The following is a 21494-nucleotide window of genomic DNA, read 5'->3' on the forward strand; positions in this document are numbered from 1 at the left end:
ATTTGATTCTGCTTAATTAATTATTGTATTACCTATCCAAATATTAGTTTAATATTACTCTAGGAGTCAGTGGCGTTGTGGGGGGTGGTGTCACCCAGTGCGGTAAAGTTGTCACCCCTCTAAAAGTAAAGCTGTCACCCCACTTGATTTTTAGACTTTTGTTAACAGGGCCAATAATACGGGTTTGAATTTCTAAATTTCAGACAATCAAAGAAAAATTTAAAATATAAAAAAACTCAAAATGTATTGTATTTGCGTAAAATCGAAAAATTAACCCCCCCCCCCCACACTTCTTCCTACTTGTTGTTTGGATTTGCTTTAAGTACTTTTTTTATATAGCATTTTTCCAGTTTTTAAATGGAAAAAAAATCCCCCCGATATAGTTGCGAAAAAAAGTCCAACCAAACAGGATTGCTAGATTGGTCACTTCGTGGCCAAGTCAATAAATCTGGCCACCACTAAAAAAAAAAAATCGGCTGAACATCAATTTAGCTTTGTTTAGCATTATTATATTTCTTAAATTGGATTATTAAGTTTTATATTATATTAAGTGTAAAATAATTTTATTTTCAAACTTTTACAATGTTGCTGTTGTTAGTGGACGGATCAAGGAGGCCAAGGGTGGGGGGTGGGGGTGAGTATGCATCGCCCCCCCCCCCCACTACCAGAATCTGTAAGTTCTAAAATACCTTAGAAATTGAGCACTATTTTTTTTTCAGGAGACTAAAATGTGGTACAAAATACAAAAATATTTCAACATCCGCCCTCCACCTCCCCCCCCCCCTTATCCTCACCGAAGATTCCTTGATCCGTCACTAGTTTATTTAGATATAATTTATGAAAATGGTAATATAAATAGTTTTGAATGATGTTTTTAAAGAATATTAATTTAAAGAAAAACTTTTCTTAAAGGTTTAAATTTTCGATAAAAAATATATAATAATTATTGTTTACTATTGAATAGTTTACAATTTACTATTAAAAAATGCATAAAAAGAAGTTTTTATTTATTTAACTAAGTTAACTTGTTTTTATATTTTATTTTTATAACTATGACATTTTTCACCGTATGTTGACATCTAAAAATCCGTTGGTACTATTTTATTCAGTTGATTTATTTCACCGTATGTGGACATTATCTAAAAATCCGTTGGTACTATTTTATTCAATTTTTAAGATCTTTATTTAAGATCTATATATTTTATTCAATTTTTAAGTCTTATTTAAGATTTTGCGGAGATTTTGGCTACTTTTTGGGTTCTTTAGGGCATTTTTTGATTTCTTGCTACCGTGATCGCAAAATATTTAGGGACCCGACAACCTAACAAAATAAAACAAGTTTTTCAATTTTTCCAACCTAATTCAAAAAAGTATTAGATACTTTAATGAAACACATGGAGCCGTGGAAGCTGTGAAAAAACTAACTAAGCAACTAAGAAATATAAGAGATGTAAAAATTATTAATATTAAAATGTTTATTATAAAAAATAACAATTTATAAAAATAAAATTAGATAAATGCTATTGTATTATACTTGTATAAATAAAAAATATAAGTTCTATAATGTTTATTTAGAAATAAATCAAGTAAAAAATTGTTTTTACATTTGATTATTTTGATTTCCAGAGGTGGTTTTTCAATTGTATACCACGGAGAAAATATTGCAACAAATGAACACTATGCAGTCAAAAGTATTGAAAAAAAGAAGCTTGTTGGACCTGATATTTCAAATTTAGAAAATGAGATTTCTATACTAAAAAAGTAATTATTTTTTTTTAATACGGTAAGTAGAATAATTTACATTTAAATTTTGGATATTTACAATGATTTTGCAATTTAGAATCAATCATGCCCATATAGTAAACTTAATTGAAGTTATTGACAACCATCGTTTTATCTATATAGTTATGGAATTGTAAGTAAAAAATATATTATAAAAGAATGTAACCAATTTATTTTAAATATGCCACTTTTATTTAATTTAACTATTCAAGTTCCTAAATAAATAAATATATCTATAAATAATATTATAAATGTAATATTAAATAAGTATTTATATATAATCTGCTGTTGAAAAGCAAAAAATCAAGATTAAAATTACTAAATCAAACATTTTTTGCTTTAGGGTGACTGGTGGAGAACTCTTTGATAGGATTGTTGAAAGAGGAAGCTATACTGAAGCTGATGCATCTCATCTTGTAAAACAGATTTTAAATGCTGTTGGTTATTTACATGAAAGAAGTATAATGCACAGGGATATAAAGGTAACATAACTTTTTGCTTTAATAGAAAATCTATCTATCTATCTATATATATATATATATATATATATATATATATATATATATATATATATATATATATATATTATATATATATATATATATATATATATATATATATATATATATATATATATATATATATATATATATATATATATATATGTACACATGTATAAATATATATACAAATGTATATATATGTATATATATATATTTATATATATATATATATATATATATATATATATATTTATATATATATATATATAGTTTAGTAAAATATCACTTATAAAACTTTTTAGGTGATTTAATTTTATAAGTGATTTTCTACTAATTTTTTATTATTGCTATTTTCTATTAGGAACATTGAGCACTCTATTTTGTAAAAAATATTTAAAAATATTCATATATATATGTATATATATATATATATATATATATATATATATATATATACATACATACATACATATATATACATTTGTATATATATTTATACATGTGTACATATATATATATATATATATATATATATATATATTATATATATATATATATATATTTAAATATTTAAACAACTTTAAAAAGTATTCTACACAATAGAGTGCTCAATGTTCTTAAAAGAACTGAGCAATTATATATATATATATATATATATATATATATATATATATATATATATATATATATATATATATATATATATATATATATATATATATATATATATATATATATATATATATATTATTCTATTATATACATTTTCTGATGAATCTTTGTTGATGAAACACAGTGTTAAATGGAAATAAATTTTGTTAAGTGATTTTCTACTAATATATATATATATATATTTTTTTTTTTTGAAGTTTTCCACTACTTTTTCTCTTTAACTAAGGAATAGTTACTCAAATGAAATTTTTTATAAAAGGTTTGACATGTAAATTTGTCAATGATTGAGCAACTTCAGGTATGTGTAGTGTTTCAAATAAATAAAAACCTGAAGTTGCTCAATCATTGATAAATTTACATGTCAAACTTTTTATAAAAAATTTCCTTAGAGTAACTATTCCTAAGTTAAAGAGAAAGAGCAGTGGAAAACTTTAAAATAAAGTTGTCTTTTATTATTGAAAAACTTTAAAATAACAAATATAAAAAACATAAAAAACTTCAAGTTTATACTTCAAACAATCTTTAATTTGCCTTAATGTTTTGCTATGTATCAATGCAAGCCTATTGTTTACTACTAAAGGAATTCTTATTTTTATGTAACAAAGTTAATAATTTTTTTAATAATGTATTAAAGTATGCAAGCATTGTCATGCTATTAAATTAAGGGCATACCAAAGTAATGAAGCAATTGAAATGCTATAAATCTAAAAAAAACTTATATGAAAAGTTGGAGAGCTGCCAAATCTGGTCAGTTAGCTATTCAGGCATCAGAAGATAATCCGTATTTTTCACACAGTTGCAATTTTGATAATGAACTTGTCACACCTGATAAAGCAATTGCTTCAAAAAATGCTCATAAAATTAATATTGAATATGATTCAATATTACTTGTAACCTCTCAGGAAAATGTTGATCAGTTGGAATATTTAGAAATTAAAACTTCCATAAAACTTCCTTACTTTTACTCTTTGTTAAGCAAGCTTAAAGTAAGTGAAACTTTATGAAGTTCTTTTAGTCATGAAAATGAGAGCTTATCTAAAATAAAATTTTTGATCAAATATATTTATAACAATGTGTTAATTATTCTGTTGATGGTGTAATTGATATTAAGGAAATCTTAAAGAAGGATTTTTTCTTGATAACTGGTTTCAAAAAATTGTTGTCAAAACAATTCTTATTATAAAATTTAACACTGACAGCTTGATGATAAAAATTTTTTTAAGAAAACATTTTTTATATAATATAAAATAATTTACCTGATAAATATATATATCAAAATAAAAAAAAATTAATGCATGCAAAGATTTAAAAACAATATAAAAATGCTAGAATTACTAACAAATTGTGCTACAAAACTAATATAGTTTTTTCTCCCAAGATTAAACAAAATTCAACAAAAATTAAAGACGTTGAACCAAAATGCTTATGGTAAACCAAAACATTTAATTTAAACTTTATTTTTGGTCCATGTTTAAAGTAAAAGAAAAAATGGCTTGTGAAAAGTTAATTTCAGAATGACTACAAAGTTTACTTATGTATATGATAAATAAGTTTACATAATAAATAAATAATTATTATGTATAATTATTTAATGTATGACTAGGTAATCAGCAAAAGTATTAAAACCATTTTATATTTTATTTTGCATGAAAAGTAATAAATTACATTATGTAAATAATAGTTAAATTATGAATAAATAAAAAAAAAAACAGATATTAGATAATAAGTATATATTAATAAGTATATTTAATCAAAGTTTAAATTTTTTTTGACTAATATGTAAAATTTAATACAAAAAAATTGAGATTTGCTTCTCAACCATAGTAGCCCCCTTGACCTTAAATAAACTAACCCCTTTGAGAACTTATATTCACTAGGGACTATAGCTCCATGTTAATATTTTTGACAGCAGCTTTAATATATCTTTTATATGCACTAGTTGCTGTAAGACTTTATGTTAAAATTTGGAGTAAATATAACAGTAGTGTCTTATTAACAAGTTTTTATTAACAACTCATGTTTAATGATCAATAGCAACTTCATTTTACTGATACCAAAACATTCAATCAAATAAAGCTGGGGGTCTGGGCTATTATTTAATCTGCAAAGGAAAACTTGTGATCTAATTTATTTTTCTCACCTCATTTAATTTAAATAAATTTGTAACTATTAACAAATCCTCAAAAAGGACAACAAAATTATTGCTATGGTTAAATTACCATTAATAAACACTTCATTACAAGGGAAGAGCTCTGTGCTGGTTTATTACAGAAGTTTGTTTTACAAGTCATCATGGTAGATGGTGGCCCTGATAATTTTCTTATCCATTCAAGCTCATTTAAAGACATGTTCATTAAAAGTCACAATAAAAAAGAATAATTTTTTTTTTGTTTTTTTTTTTTTTGTTTTTTTTTTTTTGTTATTTCACCTCCCCAAGGCCCAGAAGGCCACTACAGATGAGGAGGCTACTTAATTGTGGTTATAACCCTCTCTCAACTCTATAACTCCGAAACACAAACCTTGACGAACAAGGCCGCTGCGCGGAGAAACAAGTTGAGCGCAGTACTACCAGGGGCGTGGTGGGGATCGAACTCGGAACCTTTCGCTTATGAAGCGAGCGCACTACCACTACACCACTACCGCATGTTAAGTTAATATTTTAAAAAGTTGTTATAATTGCTTCAGCTCTAGTAGTTCTTCTGCTCTATTATAACATTTGTTATAAATGCAAATCATGACTGAAAAAGTTACTTCATTATGACTCTTGCAATCTTTTAATATTGTAGACTGATTGATGAACTTTATAATTATTATTTTTAATTCCCAAAAAATTGTTACATTTCTGAGATTTTTTTGAGACATTAGGAGTCAAAAATAGTAGGAAAAAGTTTTTAAAAAAAATGATTATGAGTTAATAAAAACTTTTTTACTAACTTTATTGATGATTTGGTGATACGGAATTTTACCTATCAGTATATCGTATGCTAAATTAGAATATGTTTTTCTGTTAATTATTTATATTTATAGATGTTTTGAATGGTTTAAATAATTTAAGTTTTAGTATTTTATTTTTTTATAAATTATTTTTTTATTTAATAATATGTATAGTTTTTTTTTTTTAGCCTGAGAATTTACTTTATTACGAGTAAGTCAATTATTTTAGTATAGTATATATAATTGAGCAACAATAGGTTGGCTCTTAAAACTGAAAACTAGTTAGACCGGTATAAAAAAAGTATATTGTTATTATGTATTGGATAGAATACATAATGTATATGTGCATTTCCATAAAATCATGCACTGAAACTCATATATGTTTTGTCTATTATTTTCATAATAATAAAACTGGCAATCTAACCTATATAAATATTTTGTAAACAAAAAATGGCATACATTAGTAATGTTAACAAAGAATAAATTAAGTTTGGAGCAGAATCACGCGCAGAACAGAAAAACTCAAATTTTAGTTACAAGATAAATAAACTTTAATTCCTTGGAAAATATAAGTTTCAGCGGTATATATATATTTTTTAAACAATATTTTAAACATTAGTAAACATTAGATTTCCAGAAAGAATCAATCGGATTGCTCTATGTATGCTGTGACTCATACATAGTGCAATCCGCACTATGTATGAGTCACAGCAATCGTTTAAATGCAGTTCATGAATGATCACACATGGAAGTCACGCACTTATTAGGTATTGGATATTTTGGATATTAGATATTATATATTGGAATAATAAGTAATATGAATTAAACAAAAGTAATAAAGGGGTGTGAGCTATGATAAGTTAGCTAAAATATATTTTGGGAATATATAACGTATGTTTCTTCTATCCATATGTTTTTTTATGACTTAATTATGATTTAGTCTTAGCAGCTAAGAACTTTTCTCTTAACTTTATTGATTTTAAATGCAACTTATTAAAAATCTAATTGATGGTTTTAAGTAATAAAATAAATAAAGATAAGATCCTTAAACTTAATAATTGTGTTCAATAATAAACTAATTAATTTTGAGTATACAAAGTAATACTAATAACTTTGAGTAAAAAAAAGAGAATGGACAATTAAAAAAAGATAATGGACAATTTCTCGTCGAACCAATCAATGTTTGCAAAACCACCAAAGTTTCTAAGTTTCTAAATGAAAATAATGATTTTAGAAAAAAATGTTTTATAGAAATATCTTTCATTGTACAAGTAAAAAAATTTCTTTTTTTGGCGAGAAATTCAAAAAGTTTTGTTAACCTAACCTTGATTTTGATCAGATATTAACATGATCAGTTAAAAGAATATTTTTAAAACATATGTTGAAACATGGAGGCAGGGTTTGTATTTACCCTGCTTCCATGTTTCAACATATTTAATTTAATTGCTATACATTTTTTAACTACCACATGGTTGGAAAGTTGTCCATTTTCTCCTGGTGATTCTCAAGTTAATAAATTTATGGTGTCTCAAAGATTGCTTCTTATTATATATTGTTATTATATATTGTTATTATATCTTATATTATACTACTGTCTTGTAGAAGGCCTCCTAGGCAAAGACTTAAGGGGTAAACAGTTTCTATCTGTTGACCAGCCTCGCACCCCTTCTTCATCTATTAGGCTGGCGCAGATGTATTTTTAATACATTGTTTCCAGTTTAGGATGTTGAATGCTGGATCTTCTTGACTCAATGCATGGGTTTTGCTTGTGTCTCTGTTTTTATGACTAGGCAACTCATTCTATTATCTCCTAATGAGAGTACAGCTCTAAAACTCAGTTTTATGGTTCTGAGGCCGGCTGGTAGTCAGGTCTCCCGAACTCTGTGGTAGCTCTCAAAGAGGCTGATTCCATCAACAGCTGAAAAATATCAAAGTATTAACAGTGCCATGTTGCGCATGGATGGTGTCCCTGTTTGTACTTTTGGTGTGCATTGCGGAGGCCACATTTGGAGCCCTTTGTTACCGCTTAGGGTTTATTAGTAGTAATGAGACAATTGCTTGGGCTATTAAACGGTGTTCTGAGTACTAACTATGCTTCGAGTCAAGTTCTTCAATCAAATTTAAAATGAATAAAGTACCAAAAACTATAAAACACAAAAAACCATCATCATCACCAAGTTCTCTAAACCTATCATTCACTAATATTCGTGGTCTTCAAAGCAACTTTTCTTCTGTTGAGTCTTATCTCTTGCAAAGTTCACCAGACCTAATTGCTCTTTGTGAGACTAATTTGAGTTCAGCTGTCTCATCTTGTGATCTTAGTGTTGATGTTTATCTTCCTCTAATTCGTAAAGACTCCAGTAGTCACATGCTTGGCCTGGGCATTTACATTCGTAAGAATTCACCCATTTGTCATGAAACTAGGTTTGAATCCACAGACTATTCTTTTATGTGCTTTCGTTTAGCACCACTTCACTCTATTGCCTTTCTCTTTGTTCTATATCGCTCTCCTTCATCTCAAGACTGCACTCTTTATGATGTTATTTCTGATCATATTGACCAAGCCCTCTCTTTTTATCCAACAGCTAATATAGTTGTTGTTGGTGACTTTAAAGCTCACCACTCTGAATGGCTTGGCTCTAGTGTCAGTGATTCGGGAGGCATTAAAGCCCACAACTTTTGCCTTTCTCAATCCCTAACTCAAATAGTCAACTTTCCAACTCGCTTTCCAGACAACCCGAACCATTTACCTTCTCTACTCGACTTATGTCTTGTTTCTGATCCTAGTCAGTGCTCAGTTTCTCCACATTCACTCTTAGGTGCTTCTGATCACAGTTTGATCTCTCTAAAACTAATATCTCATTCTTCTTCATCACCTGAATCCCCCTACTATCGAACCTCTTACAACTACAGTAAAGCTGACTGGTATTCTTTCCGTGATTTTATTCGTGATGGCCCTTGGGTAGAAATCTTTCGTCTTCCTGTTGACAAATGTGCTTCTTACATAACTTCGTGGATTCAGGCCGGCATGGAATCTTTTATTCCCTCTCGACGGTTCCAGGTCAAGCCCCACTCTTCTCCATGGTTTTCTTCACACTGTGCTGCTGCGATTGCCAATCGAAACCATTACTTCCATTTTTATCAGCAAAACAATTCTCCAGGAAACAGGCGTCTGTTTATTACTGCTAGAAACAATTGTAAAAAGGTTTTGTCTAACACCAAAACCCGCTATTCTCAGGTCATGAAATCTCGTATCTCCTCTCAAAAATTAGGCTCTCGTGACTTCTGGAGAATCTTTTATAATATCAATAATAAGGGCAAATCTATAATTCCACCTCTCTTGTATGGTTCAGACTTTGTTACCTCACCTAAAGACAAAGCTGAATTGTTTGCTAAAAACTTTTCATCAATATCATCTCTTGATTCCACTAGTTGCGTTCTACCTGATATTGCCAACAAACAGGTTGATCCATTGCTTGACATTCATATCACTCCAGCATCTGTATCTAAAGTGATTTCCTGCCTGGACTCTTCTACAGCTTGTGGCCCAGACAACATACCTGTTATTGTCTTGCAGAAGTGTTCTCCGGAGCTGTCGTCTATACTCTCAAAGCTATTCAACAAGTGCTTATCAGAGTCTTGTTTTCCAGCCTGCTGAAAAGCGGCATCTGTTATCCCTATCTTCAAAAATTCTGGAGAGCGATCTGATTCGTATAACTACCGTCCTATTAGTCTTCTTCCTATCATAAGCAAGGTTTTTGAATCTTTAATTAACAAACACTTAATTTCTCATCTTGAATCTAATAACTGACTTTCTGACCATCAATATGGATTTCGATCTTCTCGTTCTACAGCTGATTTGTTAACAGTAATAACTGACAGGTTTTATCGTGCATTAGATAAAGGTGGAGAGGTTAAGGCCATCGTTCTCGACATTTCAAAAGCTTTTGATAAAGTTTGGCATGCTGGTCTTCTCCATAAGCTTTCTTCTTATGGTGTATCTGGCAACATCTTTAAGATCATTGAATCCTTCCTTTCCAATCGTAGCATAAAAGTTGTCCTCGATGGACAACACTCTTCTTCTTATTCTGTAACTTCAGAGGTTCCTCAAGGTTCTATCCTTGGCCCTATACTCTTTTTAAGTTACATTAACGATCTTCCAGATATTTTCACATATAAGGTAGCATTGTTTGCAGATGATACTACCATTTATTCTTGTCGTGATAAGAAACCAACACCCTCTGATTGCTTGGAGGGGGCATTTGAGCTTGAAAAGGATCTTACTTCTGCTACAGCATGGGGCTCACAGTGGCTGGTGAACTTTAATTCAGATAAAACTCAATTTTTTTCAGCCAATCGTTATCGCAATAATTTAGATTTTTCTATATTTATGAACGGTGATGTACTCGATGAGTCACCTACTCTTCATCTTCTAGGATTAACTCTTACTTCCAATCTTTCTTGAAAACCATATATCAAATCAGTTGCAAAATTAGCATCTGCTAAGGTTGCATCTCTTTATCAAGCTCGTCACTTTCTTACTTCGGATTCTATTCTCTATCTCTATAAATCTCAAATCCGGCCTTGTATGGAATATTGTTTCCATATCTGGGGCGGATCCTCTAATGATGCCCTTTCTCTTTTAGACAAGGTGCAAAAATGCGTTGTAAACATAGTTTAGTTGCAGCCAACCTCCAAACATTATCACATCGTCGTAATGTTTTTCCTTGAACATCAGCTCTTTTGGAATTCGCTTCCTTCATCTTGCTTTCCTTACTCATAATTTGCAATCTTTTAAGTCGTCCGTCAATCGTTATCTTGCTCTACAATCTTCATCTTTTCTCTTTCAGTAACTTCCAACTTTACTTAGTGGCTGCTTGCAGCCTTGTTGGAAGCGAAGATGTTTAAAAAACAAAAAAAAAAAAAGTTAGGTTGACCATTTTGTAAAAAGATAAAATTGGAACATAAAAATTGGAATTATAAAAAAATGGGAAAAACCTAGCAAAAACTAAATTAGTTAGTTGGTGATCTATGAGGGCCTCAAAACAAGATTAAAAGGGTCTTAGATAAAAAAAATGGAGGGGCATTTAATTGTTTTAATGTATTATCTTTCAATGGTAGTAATGCTTCTCAAAATAAAAACTCTTTGTCGAACAGACTTAAAAGCGTTATTTGAAAAATGCAAACCTTATTTATTTAATAAGACTTATTATATTTGTATTATATTTAAATGATACAAAGCCTAATATAGAATAGGTTTAATATTCATATTATGTTAATATTTAATAATGTATAATATATACTTCTTATATGATGTAAATATTGTTAATTGTATAAAATATATTTAATACTATAATTTTACTTAAAATATTAAAAATATTTATTTTGTTCTGGTCCAATTTTTATGTCAGACCAAATCTTTATTTAGTAACAAAAAATTATTGTATATATTATATAAATATAATAATTTTTTTAAATAATAATTTTTTACGCTTTATCTGGTTCTGTTTTTAAAACATTTTGAAAACTTTTTTTTTTTCTTTGAAACTATTTTTTGCATTACTAAAAACTTAATGCATTTTTTTTTTTTTTTTTTTTTTTTTGTATTATAATCTATGTAATTATTTTATTAATTAATTTAGCAAGAAGGAAAACTCTAAAATAATGTTAACAGACTTTGGACTTGCAAAAATTGAAGACAATGTAGTTCAAAAAACAGCTTGTGGAACCCCAGGATATGTGGGTAAAAATTTTAAACAAGTATTTAGTGATATATCACCAATGCATAGTAACATTACAATATGATATTTATAACTTTAGCACCAGAAGTTTTATTGCTAAAAAGCTATGGTCGACCTGTAGATTGCTGGTCTGTTGGAGTAGTTACTTATATTCTGTGAGTACATTATCATAGTTATTTGTTGCATTTTGAAAACATGTTTGAAAACATTCGTAAAAATTTTTTTATGTTTTTATTTATATATATATATATATATATATATATATATATATATATATATATATATATATATATATATATATATATATATATATATATATATACACACACACTCTCCAATAGCAAAGGCTTTAAATTTATCATTTATTGTAAAAAACAACTCTTGAAGACTCTTTGTCTTTAAAAATAATGAAATTAAGTACACTTTATGTAAAAACACAAAATACAAAACTTTCATGCATGAAAATGTAAAACTTCCTTATTCAAAACCAATTAAACAAGTTGTTCTTCAAAGTTTCTAAATAAATTTGGGAATTGGCAGTCTCACCTTGTTGTAAAAGTTGAAAACCAACATGACTGTTGACAGTGGTTGCACTCTAAATCATAATTGGTGGACATGGCTTAATAGAAGGGCAACATGTCAGAGATTAAAGTATAAGTTTGGTTTATACATTAAATTTAATTGAGGAAACTAATTAATTTTTATCGTTTTTTAAAAAACTACAAAAGCACGACTTTATAGACTGGAATGATTTTTATTTTTTACTGTTTACATACATTGACTGACAAATAGGTAGAACATGCAAGGAGTGCTGCTACATTGAATGAGAGTTTTAATTTGGACAGGCAATTTATCAATTAAAAAGAAACTATTTTTAAAGTTTTCAAACTTTTTCTGATTTTCCGAATTATTATTATTTTTTTTAAAGTTTACATTTTATGGTAAAAATTAATCTATCTGTGTGCACGCATGTGAGTAATAACTGCATATTTCCAATTGCTGATATACTTGGTACATTCATCCAATATTGTTTTTATAACTTTCATCACATGCCATTGGTTAGTTAGGGCAGTATTTGTTGATCTGATTAAGGTCAGTTTCTGCTCATCCTTTTTTCAACAGGAAAAGGAAAGGAAAAGTCATCACAAGAGCATTCTTAGTTTTGTTTCGGACAAAATTTAAACTACGCGTGCTCATATGATTATTTTTCCTTTTGGTTTCCCATTCCCAAAAGAAAAAGATAAGAGAAAACTAACCTTAAGTCAGATCAATAAATACTGCCCTAACCACCCTAATGACTGAATATGTGTTTGACATAATCATGTCAAGTCATTCTATTCTGATATCCATACTACCTTTTAACAGAAATCAAAATTTAATGTTTAACAATATTTGTTTTGCGTTTAATCCATTAAATTGTAGAGTACCACAAGATATAATTCAAAATGTCATCTAAATATTAATAAAATCAATAATCTACCTTACTTTTCTAAAATAATGGTTTTAATTATAATGATAAACCAACTTGGTTACCAAAATTGTTTATAAAGTAATGTTATCATAAATTCAGCAAACATATTCAGGCCTATATACTACAATCATTTTCTCTGTTTGCTATATTAAGCAATGATATCGTTTTTGATTTTTTGATTTCGATTCTTTTAGTTCTTTAGGTAGATTTTGTTAATATTTGGATGACATTTTGAATTAAACCTTGTGGTACTTCACACATTACTGATTTAACACAAAACAAAATAAAATATTCACATAGTCAATTGCATTCAAATCAAATTTTAAAAAGTTTGATCTACGATTCATTTAGCAGTTTATTAAATTGTTTTCCTTACGCTTACTCTTATTGAGGTTTTATTGGTGTTAAATGAGAGTAGTTTAGTACCTGTCTCATCTTTTATGTATTTTGTACAATTTTTAAATAAGATAAATAAAATTAAGCATTGTTCATGATGCACAGTTGATACTAATTTTGTAGTGTTATTTAATACCTTTATGTTTATGGTTGTGCTCTTAAATTCTTAAAAAAGATATTGTATTTTAAAAGATAATAAAAACATTTGAGTTATATAAATATCGAAATATCAAAACACTTAAAAATGTTTTTTCCCCTAACGGTGTTCAACTTTTTCTATGTTAAAACACATTTATGGGTTGATGATTGAAACACATTTAAAACTTTGTTTGAACATATTTATGGATTGATGATTAATTAGTATATATAGAGAATAAAAATTAGCAAACAAAAAGTTTAAACTGTTATAAATATTAAAACTAAAATTTATTGCACTCTATCAGCTATATCAACATTTATAGCAAAGTGAGAACTTAGAATTTTAACAAAATAGAACTTAAATCGAACTTAATTAAACATAAATATCTAGAAACAAGCCTTTATTTTTATAGTCTCTGTGGTTATCCTCCTTTCAATGATGTAGATCAACAAGGTTACTCACAAATAATAGAAGCAAATTATGAGTTTGATGAGCCTTACTGGTAAGATGTTAAAAAACTAATAATAAACATCTTCATAGGTTTTAAAGTTTGTTCATTAAATCTTTGAAATTTAAATTTTTTTACAATCAAAGTTTATTTGCAAATGATAAGTGTACATGTTTTTTAGGGATGACATCTCTGATTGTGGTGAGTTTTTTTGTATATATGTTACAGCAGTGCTTACATGAGGAGAGAGGGATAAAAATAATATATAATAGTTTTATAAGTTATAATAAAAAAGTTCGTTGTAATTTAATTTTAATTTTTTTTTTTTTTAAAGCTTTTATTAATTATATTAAAACTAACATTTTTTTATTTATTGCATAAATTACTAATTTAAATAATCAAATATTTTAATTTAATTAATTAAATATAATAACATATACAGTAATGGCCAAAAAGATCAAACTCCCAATATTTATTTCATCAACCGTTAAGTACTGTAACCTGTTTGGTACTGTAATGCATAAACTGTTTTGTACTGCATCGTGTACACATTTATTACTAGAAAACTTTTTAATGCAAAAAAACAATACACATGAACATAAAAGAATAGAGAAATCACACTATTTGGAGCCATGTCTTAAACAGTTTTTGCTTGATAGAAAGTTGCCCTGTCATGCATGAAAGTATCAAATCTTTTAATTTAAAACCAATTAGACAAGTTGTTCATCAAAGTTTCCAAATAATTTCTGGAATCGGCAGTCTCACTTTGTTGTAAAAGGTGAAAACAAGCATGACTGTTAACAGTGGTTGCACCCCAAATCATAATTGCTGGACATTGTTTAACAGAAGGAGCAACACGTCAGAGATTAAAGCATGAGTTTGTTTGGCAAACACTAAAGTTTTTTTAAGAAAGGAGTAAATTACAGTGCAATCAAAGATTAAAGTTCTGTGCAAGGCATCTTCAAGCTGTGTGAGCAATAACATTTACACTAGGAGGCAGTTTAGTAAGATTTTTTAATTTGTGAGCTTGAAATTTGTAGTCTTGACAGCCAAACAGTGTTGTCATACTGGATGTCGTGTTGTCAGTTTTTGGAGTGGTAATTGTAGGTATTCAACATGATTTTCCTGGTTTAATTGCCAATGTTGACTTGATTGACTGAATAATAATAGTAATAATAATCATTGCAAACTAGTTAAAAACTTTTATTCTTTGACCCTTGTTCTATATGTTTTAAAAACAAGAGAGTTTTAAAATTTGTATTATTAATTTTTGACAAATAGTTCACTAAAATCTAATTAAGATTTATGATTTTTAGTTAAAAGTTAAAACAATTTTTGTAATAACAGTTACGCAAAATTATACTATCATGGAGGCCTAAGCTTTCAAGTATCCCCCAATAACATCTAAGGAAGTTGTAAGAAGTTTCTCTATGTATAATAGCGTTTTCAGTGCCAATGGACAATGTTTTTTTTTGTTTTTTTCAAAATTTAAGCAAAATGTTTGCTATTTACTGTAACAAAAATATAAATTGAAAAAATATATTTTTCTGAATTACATTAGTTACTTGTTGTTTACTAAGTGTTTTATCAAGTGTTTTTTGATATTTAACGACAATTAATGCTCGTAAAACTTATTTTTAGAGCATATTTTTGGTTTATATTATAAATATATTATAGTATAATATGAATCATAATATATTTAAAGTAAAATATGATTTTTTTCAGGTAAACTATTTGTTTCTGGCTTAATGGAACTAAACCCTCAAAAAAGGTTGACTTGCAGCGAAGCACTTTCTCATAAATGGTATTGTCATAGTTCGTACATTTAAAAAAGTTATTGTTTTCATAAATTTATTTCTAAAAAATGACAAAAAAGACAAAAAAGTGATTGAGAGAAAAATGTTTCTTAAAAATGCTGGTGTCGTTAATTAGATTCTTCATTTTTCATATTTAATGTATCAATAAAAATTAATCATCAATAATATATTATATATTTAATTATCAGAGCTATTCAATTATGTTAGTTGTTAATTAAGGACTGGCAAAGTCATCTTTTCAAGACCCGAATTTAACTGGCGAATTTAGGCTATATTTGTACCCCGAATTTAACTGAAAGACAAATTTGGACCTTTTAACCAAATTTAACTGAGAGCCGAATTTGGATTTTAAAAGCACATTTAATTGAAAAAGAAATTTGGAATTTTATGTTGAATTTTAACTAAATTTTTTTTTATAGTTATTATGGTGCTCCCAGAAGTTGTTACGGTTTTACCACAGAGCACCGGGGAGGAGCATTTAACTAGGAAGTTTAAGCCTTCTTTCTTATCAATGTCGTTTATTATTAGAGCCAGCCTCAAACCTCTGGGATCTGAACCAGAACTCTAACCACTGAGACACGGCTGAACCACTGAGACATGGCTGCGTTACATGCATCAGCTTATCATACATTAGCCAAATTAACATTTGATAATATTTAAAGAGTTCAAGTAGATTGATTTTTAGCAAATTGCAGAAAATAATACGAGCTAAAGCCTTAAACTTTATCTTATAATTTTAATTTTTTTTTTTTTGCACTTTAGAATAGTTCTGTGTAATGTAGACAAGCTTTTCTACATTGTTGCTGTTAAGATTTGTTTGGGTCCAAATAAAAACTTGCCCAGCTTTGGATGTTGTGGTGCCATGCTTTTCTACCACTGTAAAACATCAGTTTCTTTTGCTACTAATGGTGATGAACTAAGATCATCCTGAGTTAATGTAGCCAGATTTTGGTAGGAAAAGTCAATCTTGTCAGAATCTATAATAATAGTTGGTGTTTGCTCTAAAAGTAAAGGTAAGCCAATTTCCTTAGCAGATGAGTCTAGGTGATGTTCAATTCGAATGTATGTCTTGGTTATTTCATATCTGTCATGCTTTGTTTTAAGGAGTTTGCCCTAAAAGACTGGGTCTAGCATGTGAGCAATCACAAAGCTGGTGTTCTCCATGCCATTTCCTTTATAGTATTTGGTAATTTGCTCATCCATAGCTGTTTCATCTATTCTTCATTCTTTTGGTCAGCAAGTCTAATATTGACATAAGCTATAAGCACAAAGAATAGTAAATAAGTAAACATATATGTAGCCAATTTCATAAAAATACAAATTAGCAAAAAAAATGTGAATGAAAAATTAATTTAGTTTTTAATATGAAACATATCTAATTTTAGGTTCATGAAAATATAAAACAAACTAGTTATAATGATTTAAAATATAAGGTCAAAAATGACCTGTGCAAATTGAAGATGCCTGAGATCATTTGATGGACTGTGGGTGTTTTGTCAGCAGAAATTTTGAAAGAAAAATCATTAAACTTTGGAAGAACAGGCAAAATCTTTTTTAGATCTGAAACTGAGTGTGAGATGGAACTTTGTCCTCAAATGGGTTTCTTTCTCGAACTAACATTTCAAGAACCTCCCGAAAGTCAAGAACTGATATCACTCACAAAAACTGGCTGTTCCATCTAGTCTTGCAAGGTAAAATAACCTCTTTGTAGGTTATTTTTTATGTCAGCACAAGCTTTTTTGATTTTGGTTCATGACAATGTGCTTCTGTGCAGATTAGCAGCCAATTCATTACATTTTTCAACCGACTCTTTGATCAATGTCACATTAGTAATGCTTTTTGTCACTATTAAGTGCCAAGTGTGATCATCACATATAATTTCTGTTTGCAACGGCAAGCTTTTTTCAACTACCAAGATTGACGCACCATCCGAAAATTAGGAACAAAAAATATTATTAGTAATATTACTATTTGTTGTTGTTATTATAAAACTAAACAAAATGATAACAAAAATGTTTAGTTCGTCTAAACTTTAAATAACCATAAGCAAAATATAAACTTCGACAGAAAGATGTTGGTTTATAAAAAATTTAAATGTTACTAAAAATTGAAACAGAAATTAAATTTTCTTTTTTTTAAAGTTGTTTGGTAACAAAATGTAAAAGTTAAACACCAGTTAGTGTTGAAATATCTTTAGCAAAGTCAGCAAGGACACATTTCTTTACTTTTTCATAAAGTTCTGGCAGATTTTGACACTTTCTGTAATAGTTGGTTGCGTCTTTAATGGTAGGCCTAGAGTCAACAAAACCTGTAGTGGAAACAATATTGAATGGAGTGTTGGTTCTGCAAAGCATAGCTGTCAGGTTGTAGTCAAATCTGACAAATGTGTATCATTTTCCGCATAAGTTTTCTTTTGTACTATGAGTTTTGTAAATGATGGTTGAATGGAAAGACCAACACCACTTTTTGATCTTTCTGTTGTACTCGCAAGCTCTTCTGCAGCAACTCTCTTTTTTTCCGTTTGTTGATGTCTTTGTGCTTACTTTTCATGTGAACATGGAGACTAGATATTGAGTGTTGTGGTGTGGCTAGTATATTTCCGCAAATCTTACAAGTTGGTTTAAAGTGTTTATTGGTGTGTTCTTGAGGAAATGCTCCTAGATTAAACTTACTTTAGGTATGATTTCCGATATTTAAATTTAGTTTTTTCAAAGTTAACTGAAATATAAAATTAATCACAAATGTTAATTTTTGGAGATGGTAAAAGAAGCGGCAGTGAACAATCAACTAAAATTTAATTGTTTCTTTTGATCATTTATTTTTATAGGGTATTTAACACATAATTAAATAAAAAAAGTTATAGAAAATATTGTTTAAAATTGAAATCTAATTAAAGGTAATTTTTGTTAAATTATCAAAATTTTGATTGATAATATGCACATTATATAAACACTAGTTGTGTATACAACAGGCCTAGACACATTATATAAGCATTAGTTAAGTTTGCAATATTATCAATCAAAATTATTATAAATTAATAAAAATTAAAACTTTAAAAGTCAATTTTGTAAAGGAAAAAGATCGTGAAGAATATTATGTTAATTATTTCCTTTTTGTTACCTTAAGGATTTTTTGAAAGCGATAAGTATGATTTAATAAGTGATGAATAGTGATAATCCTGTAACTTCCAACTTTAATTAGTGGTTGCTTGCAGCCTTGTTGGAAGCGAAGATGTTTAAAAAAAATTGTTTTTCTGAAAAATAAAAAAACTATTGTTAAAATTCAAAATAGTTATTTTTTTAATAAAAATTAAAAAGTAATTTTCAAATTTAACTGAAAGTTAAATAAAGTTTTGCAATTGTTACCGAATTAAACTGAAAGCCAAATTTCTATTACAAATTCGGCACCGAAGTCGAAGCGGAAGTCAACTTCGCCTTTCAGTAAATTCGTAATCCGAATTTTAACGAATATTCGCCGGTCTTTATTGTTAATTATGTTAAGTAATTTAAATATTTCAAGTCCAGGCATAATGTTATAGTGAAAATCAAACTAAATTTACACATTAGTAATTATTTTTTGAGGAATCTTTTCTCTCAACATTATTTACGCATCGCTTAGCATTTCTCATTGGTAAATCTACGGTAAATGATACAAAATGCAAAGAACTTGGAAATTTTGTTGTTTGGATGTTTTTGGTCTAATTTAAGATATTGCAAAATTTGTAATTCCGTTGAGGGTCGCGAGATTTTTAACAAGCTATACTAAATAATACTACTACCAAGCATCAAAAAAGTAGTATATGATGTAAACTCCTCTTTTAAAATATTTTGCAAACATTCTTTTTCTTTTTATATGTTTAATTCGTTTAATTTTGAAAAACATTTATCTTCTCAGGGTGTTTAAATTTGTTGTTCTTTTTAGGATAAACGGACAGTTTGATGGCCATAAAAATATTCACCAAACTGTTTCTACTCAACTCAAAAAACACTTCAATGCAAAAGCAAAGTGGAAGGTTTGAGTTCATTTAAAATATTTGACTTCTTATTTGCTTGACATCTTATTTTATGGAGAGTGCTGGTTAGTATGATGATGATGATGATGATGATGATGATGATGATGATGATGATGATGATGATGATGATGATGATGATGATGATGATGATGATGATGATGATGATGATGATGATGATGATGATGATGAAGCTGAGTTTTAAGTGCATATTCTGAATGCGAAACTTAATGTGCCGCTATTAAATATCCTCTAGCTTCTTTGAATGTGTAAAAAATGTTCAAAGTTTTTGATTTAACCAAGTTAGACTTAAAAAAATTATTTTTTACCAAGGTTGTCCCGACATCAGTGATTCTGATGTTCGAATCATTGTTGCTGAAGGCATACTGTATTGACTACATCCACAGATTTAATGTAATATGGTACCTAGGCATTTTAGGATGTGGAAGCGATAGTTATATTACTTTGAAAAAATTGGAACAACATTTTAACATGTTTTTATAATGTCTCAAATGAAATATTTATTTTCAATTTTATAACACGCATTGATATTTTGAATTTTGTTTTACTGTGCAAGATGTGTCTTACTGCGTTTTACTGTGCAGTATCTTACTACACATATACTGTTGTGTATGGTGTAAGACCATACTACTGTTGTAAGACACCTGAAATATCTTTTTTACTATGCAGCACTCTCCTTTATTTTTTTATTTTTTTGCCTGATTTTTTTCATAAGTTTGTTCTGTAAATGTTTTTTATTTTAGCAAGCACTGAATGCAACAACAGCAATACGGCGAATGAAAAATATATAAATTTAACGACAGTAACGAAATATAACGACACTAACTAAATTGAAAAAAATGAACAACTGCAACACGTTAAATTTTATGTAGAAAAGTTATTCGTGCTAAAAACGTTGACTACATAAAATGAAATACTATATAAGTATTTGAAAGTTCATATAAAGGATAGTTATATGATAAAAAAAGTTACGAAAGAAGATCAAAAATTCATTTAAACTGATTGGACAATAATATAACTTTTGCATCCATTGATAAAATGAATTCGTTTTTTATATAGACCTAATTTTTGCTTCTTTTTCTTGTTTGTTTGGTGGTGTTTGGCGCTTTATTTACAAAAGGCGAGTCTAGTGCAAGCTAGTCTTGCGCAAGTCTAGTGCAATCTTTTTTTTTTTTTTTTTTTTTTGTTATTCACCTCCTCAAGGCCGAGAAGGCCACTACAGATGAGGAGGCTACTTAATAGTGGTTATAACCCTCTCTCAACTCTATAACTCCGAAACACGAACCTTGAGGAACAAGGTCTCTGCGCGGAGAAACAAGTTGACCAGTCCCTTTTTCATCTATTAGGCTGGCGCATTTGTATTTATAATATATTGTTTCCAGTTTAGGTTGTTGAATGCTGGATCTTCTTGTGCCAATGCATGGCTTTTGCTTGTGTCTCGATAGTGTACTGAGTTCTATCTATGCTTTGAGTCAAGCTCTTTAACGAATTTAAAAATGAATAAAGTTCCACAAACTGTAAATTGTCTTTCTCTTTGTTCAATATCGCTCTCCTACGTCTC

The 21494-nt window shown here is 28.4% G+C and overlaps 1 protein-coding gene across 2 annotated transcripts in view; it reads left to right on the forward strand.

Moving 5' to 3' along the window:
- Positions 1-20998, forward strand: part of LOC100200289 (calcium/calmodulin-dependent protein kinase type 1D) — a 33703-nt gene extending 12705 nt beyond the window's left edge. For both annotated transcript variants that reach the window (XM_065801005.1, XM_065801006.1), the window contains exons 3-13: positions 1627-1761; positions 1841-1915; positions 2126-2264; positions 6080-6102; positions 11534-11634; positions 11712-11787; positions 14051-14140; positions 14268-14287; positions 15812-15890; positions 19825-19915; positions 20677-20998. In XM_065801005.1, the coding sequence (XP_065657077.1) occupies positions 1627-1761; positions 1841-1915; positions 2126-2264; positions 6080-6102; positions 11534-11634; positions 11712-11787; positions 14051-14140; positions 14268-14287; positions 15812-15890; positions 19825-19915; positions 20677-20724 (877 nt within the window). In that variant the 3' untranslated portion in view covers positions 20725-20998. The remainder of the gene's footprint in view (positions 1-1626; positions 1762-1840; positions 1916-2125; positions 2265-6079; positions 6103-11533; positions 11635-11711; positions 11788-14050; positions 14141-14267; positions 14288-15811; positions 15891-19824; positions 19916-20676) is intronic.
- The last annotated feature ends 496 nt before the right edge of the window (positions 20999-21494 follow it).

The sequence above is a fragment of the Hydra vulgaris genome, chromosome 07 (assembly GCF_038396675.1).
Source record: "Hydra vulgaris chromosome 07, alternate assembly HydraT2T_AEP".
NCBI lineage: Eukaryota > Metazoa > Cnidaria > Hydrozoa > Anthoathecata > Hydridae > Hydra > Hydra vulgaris.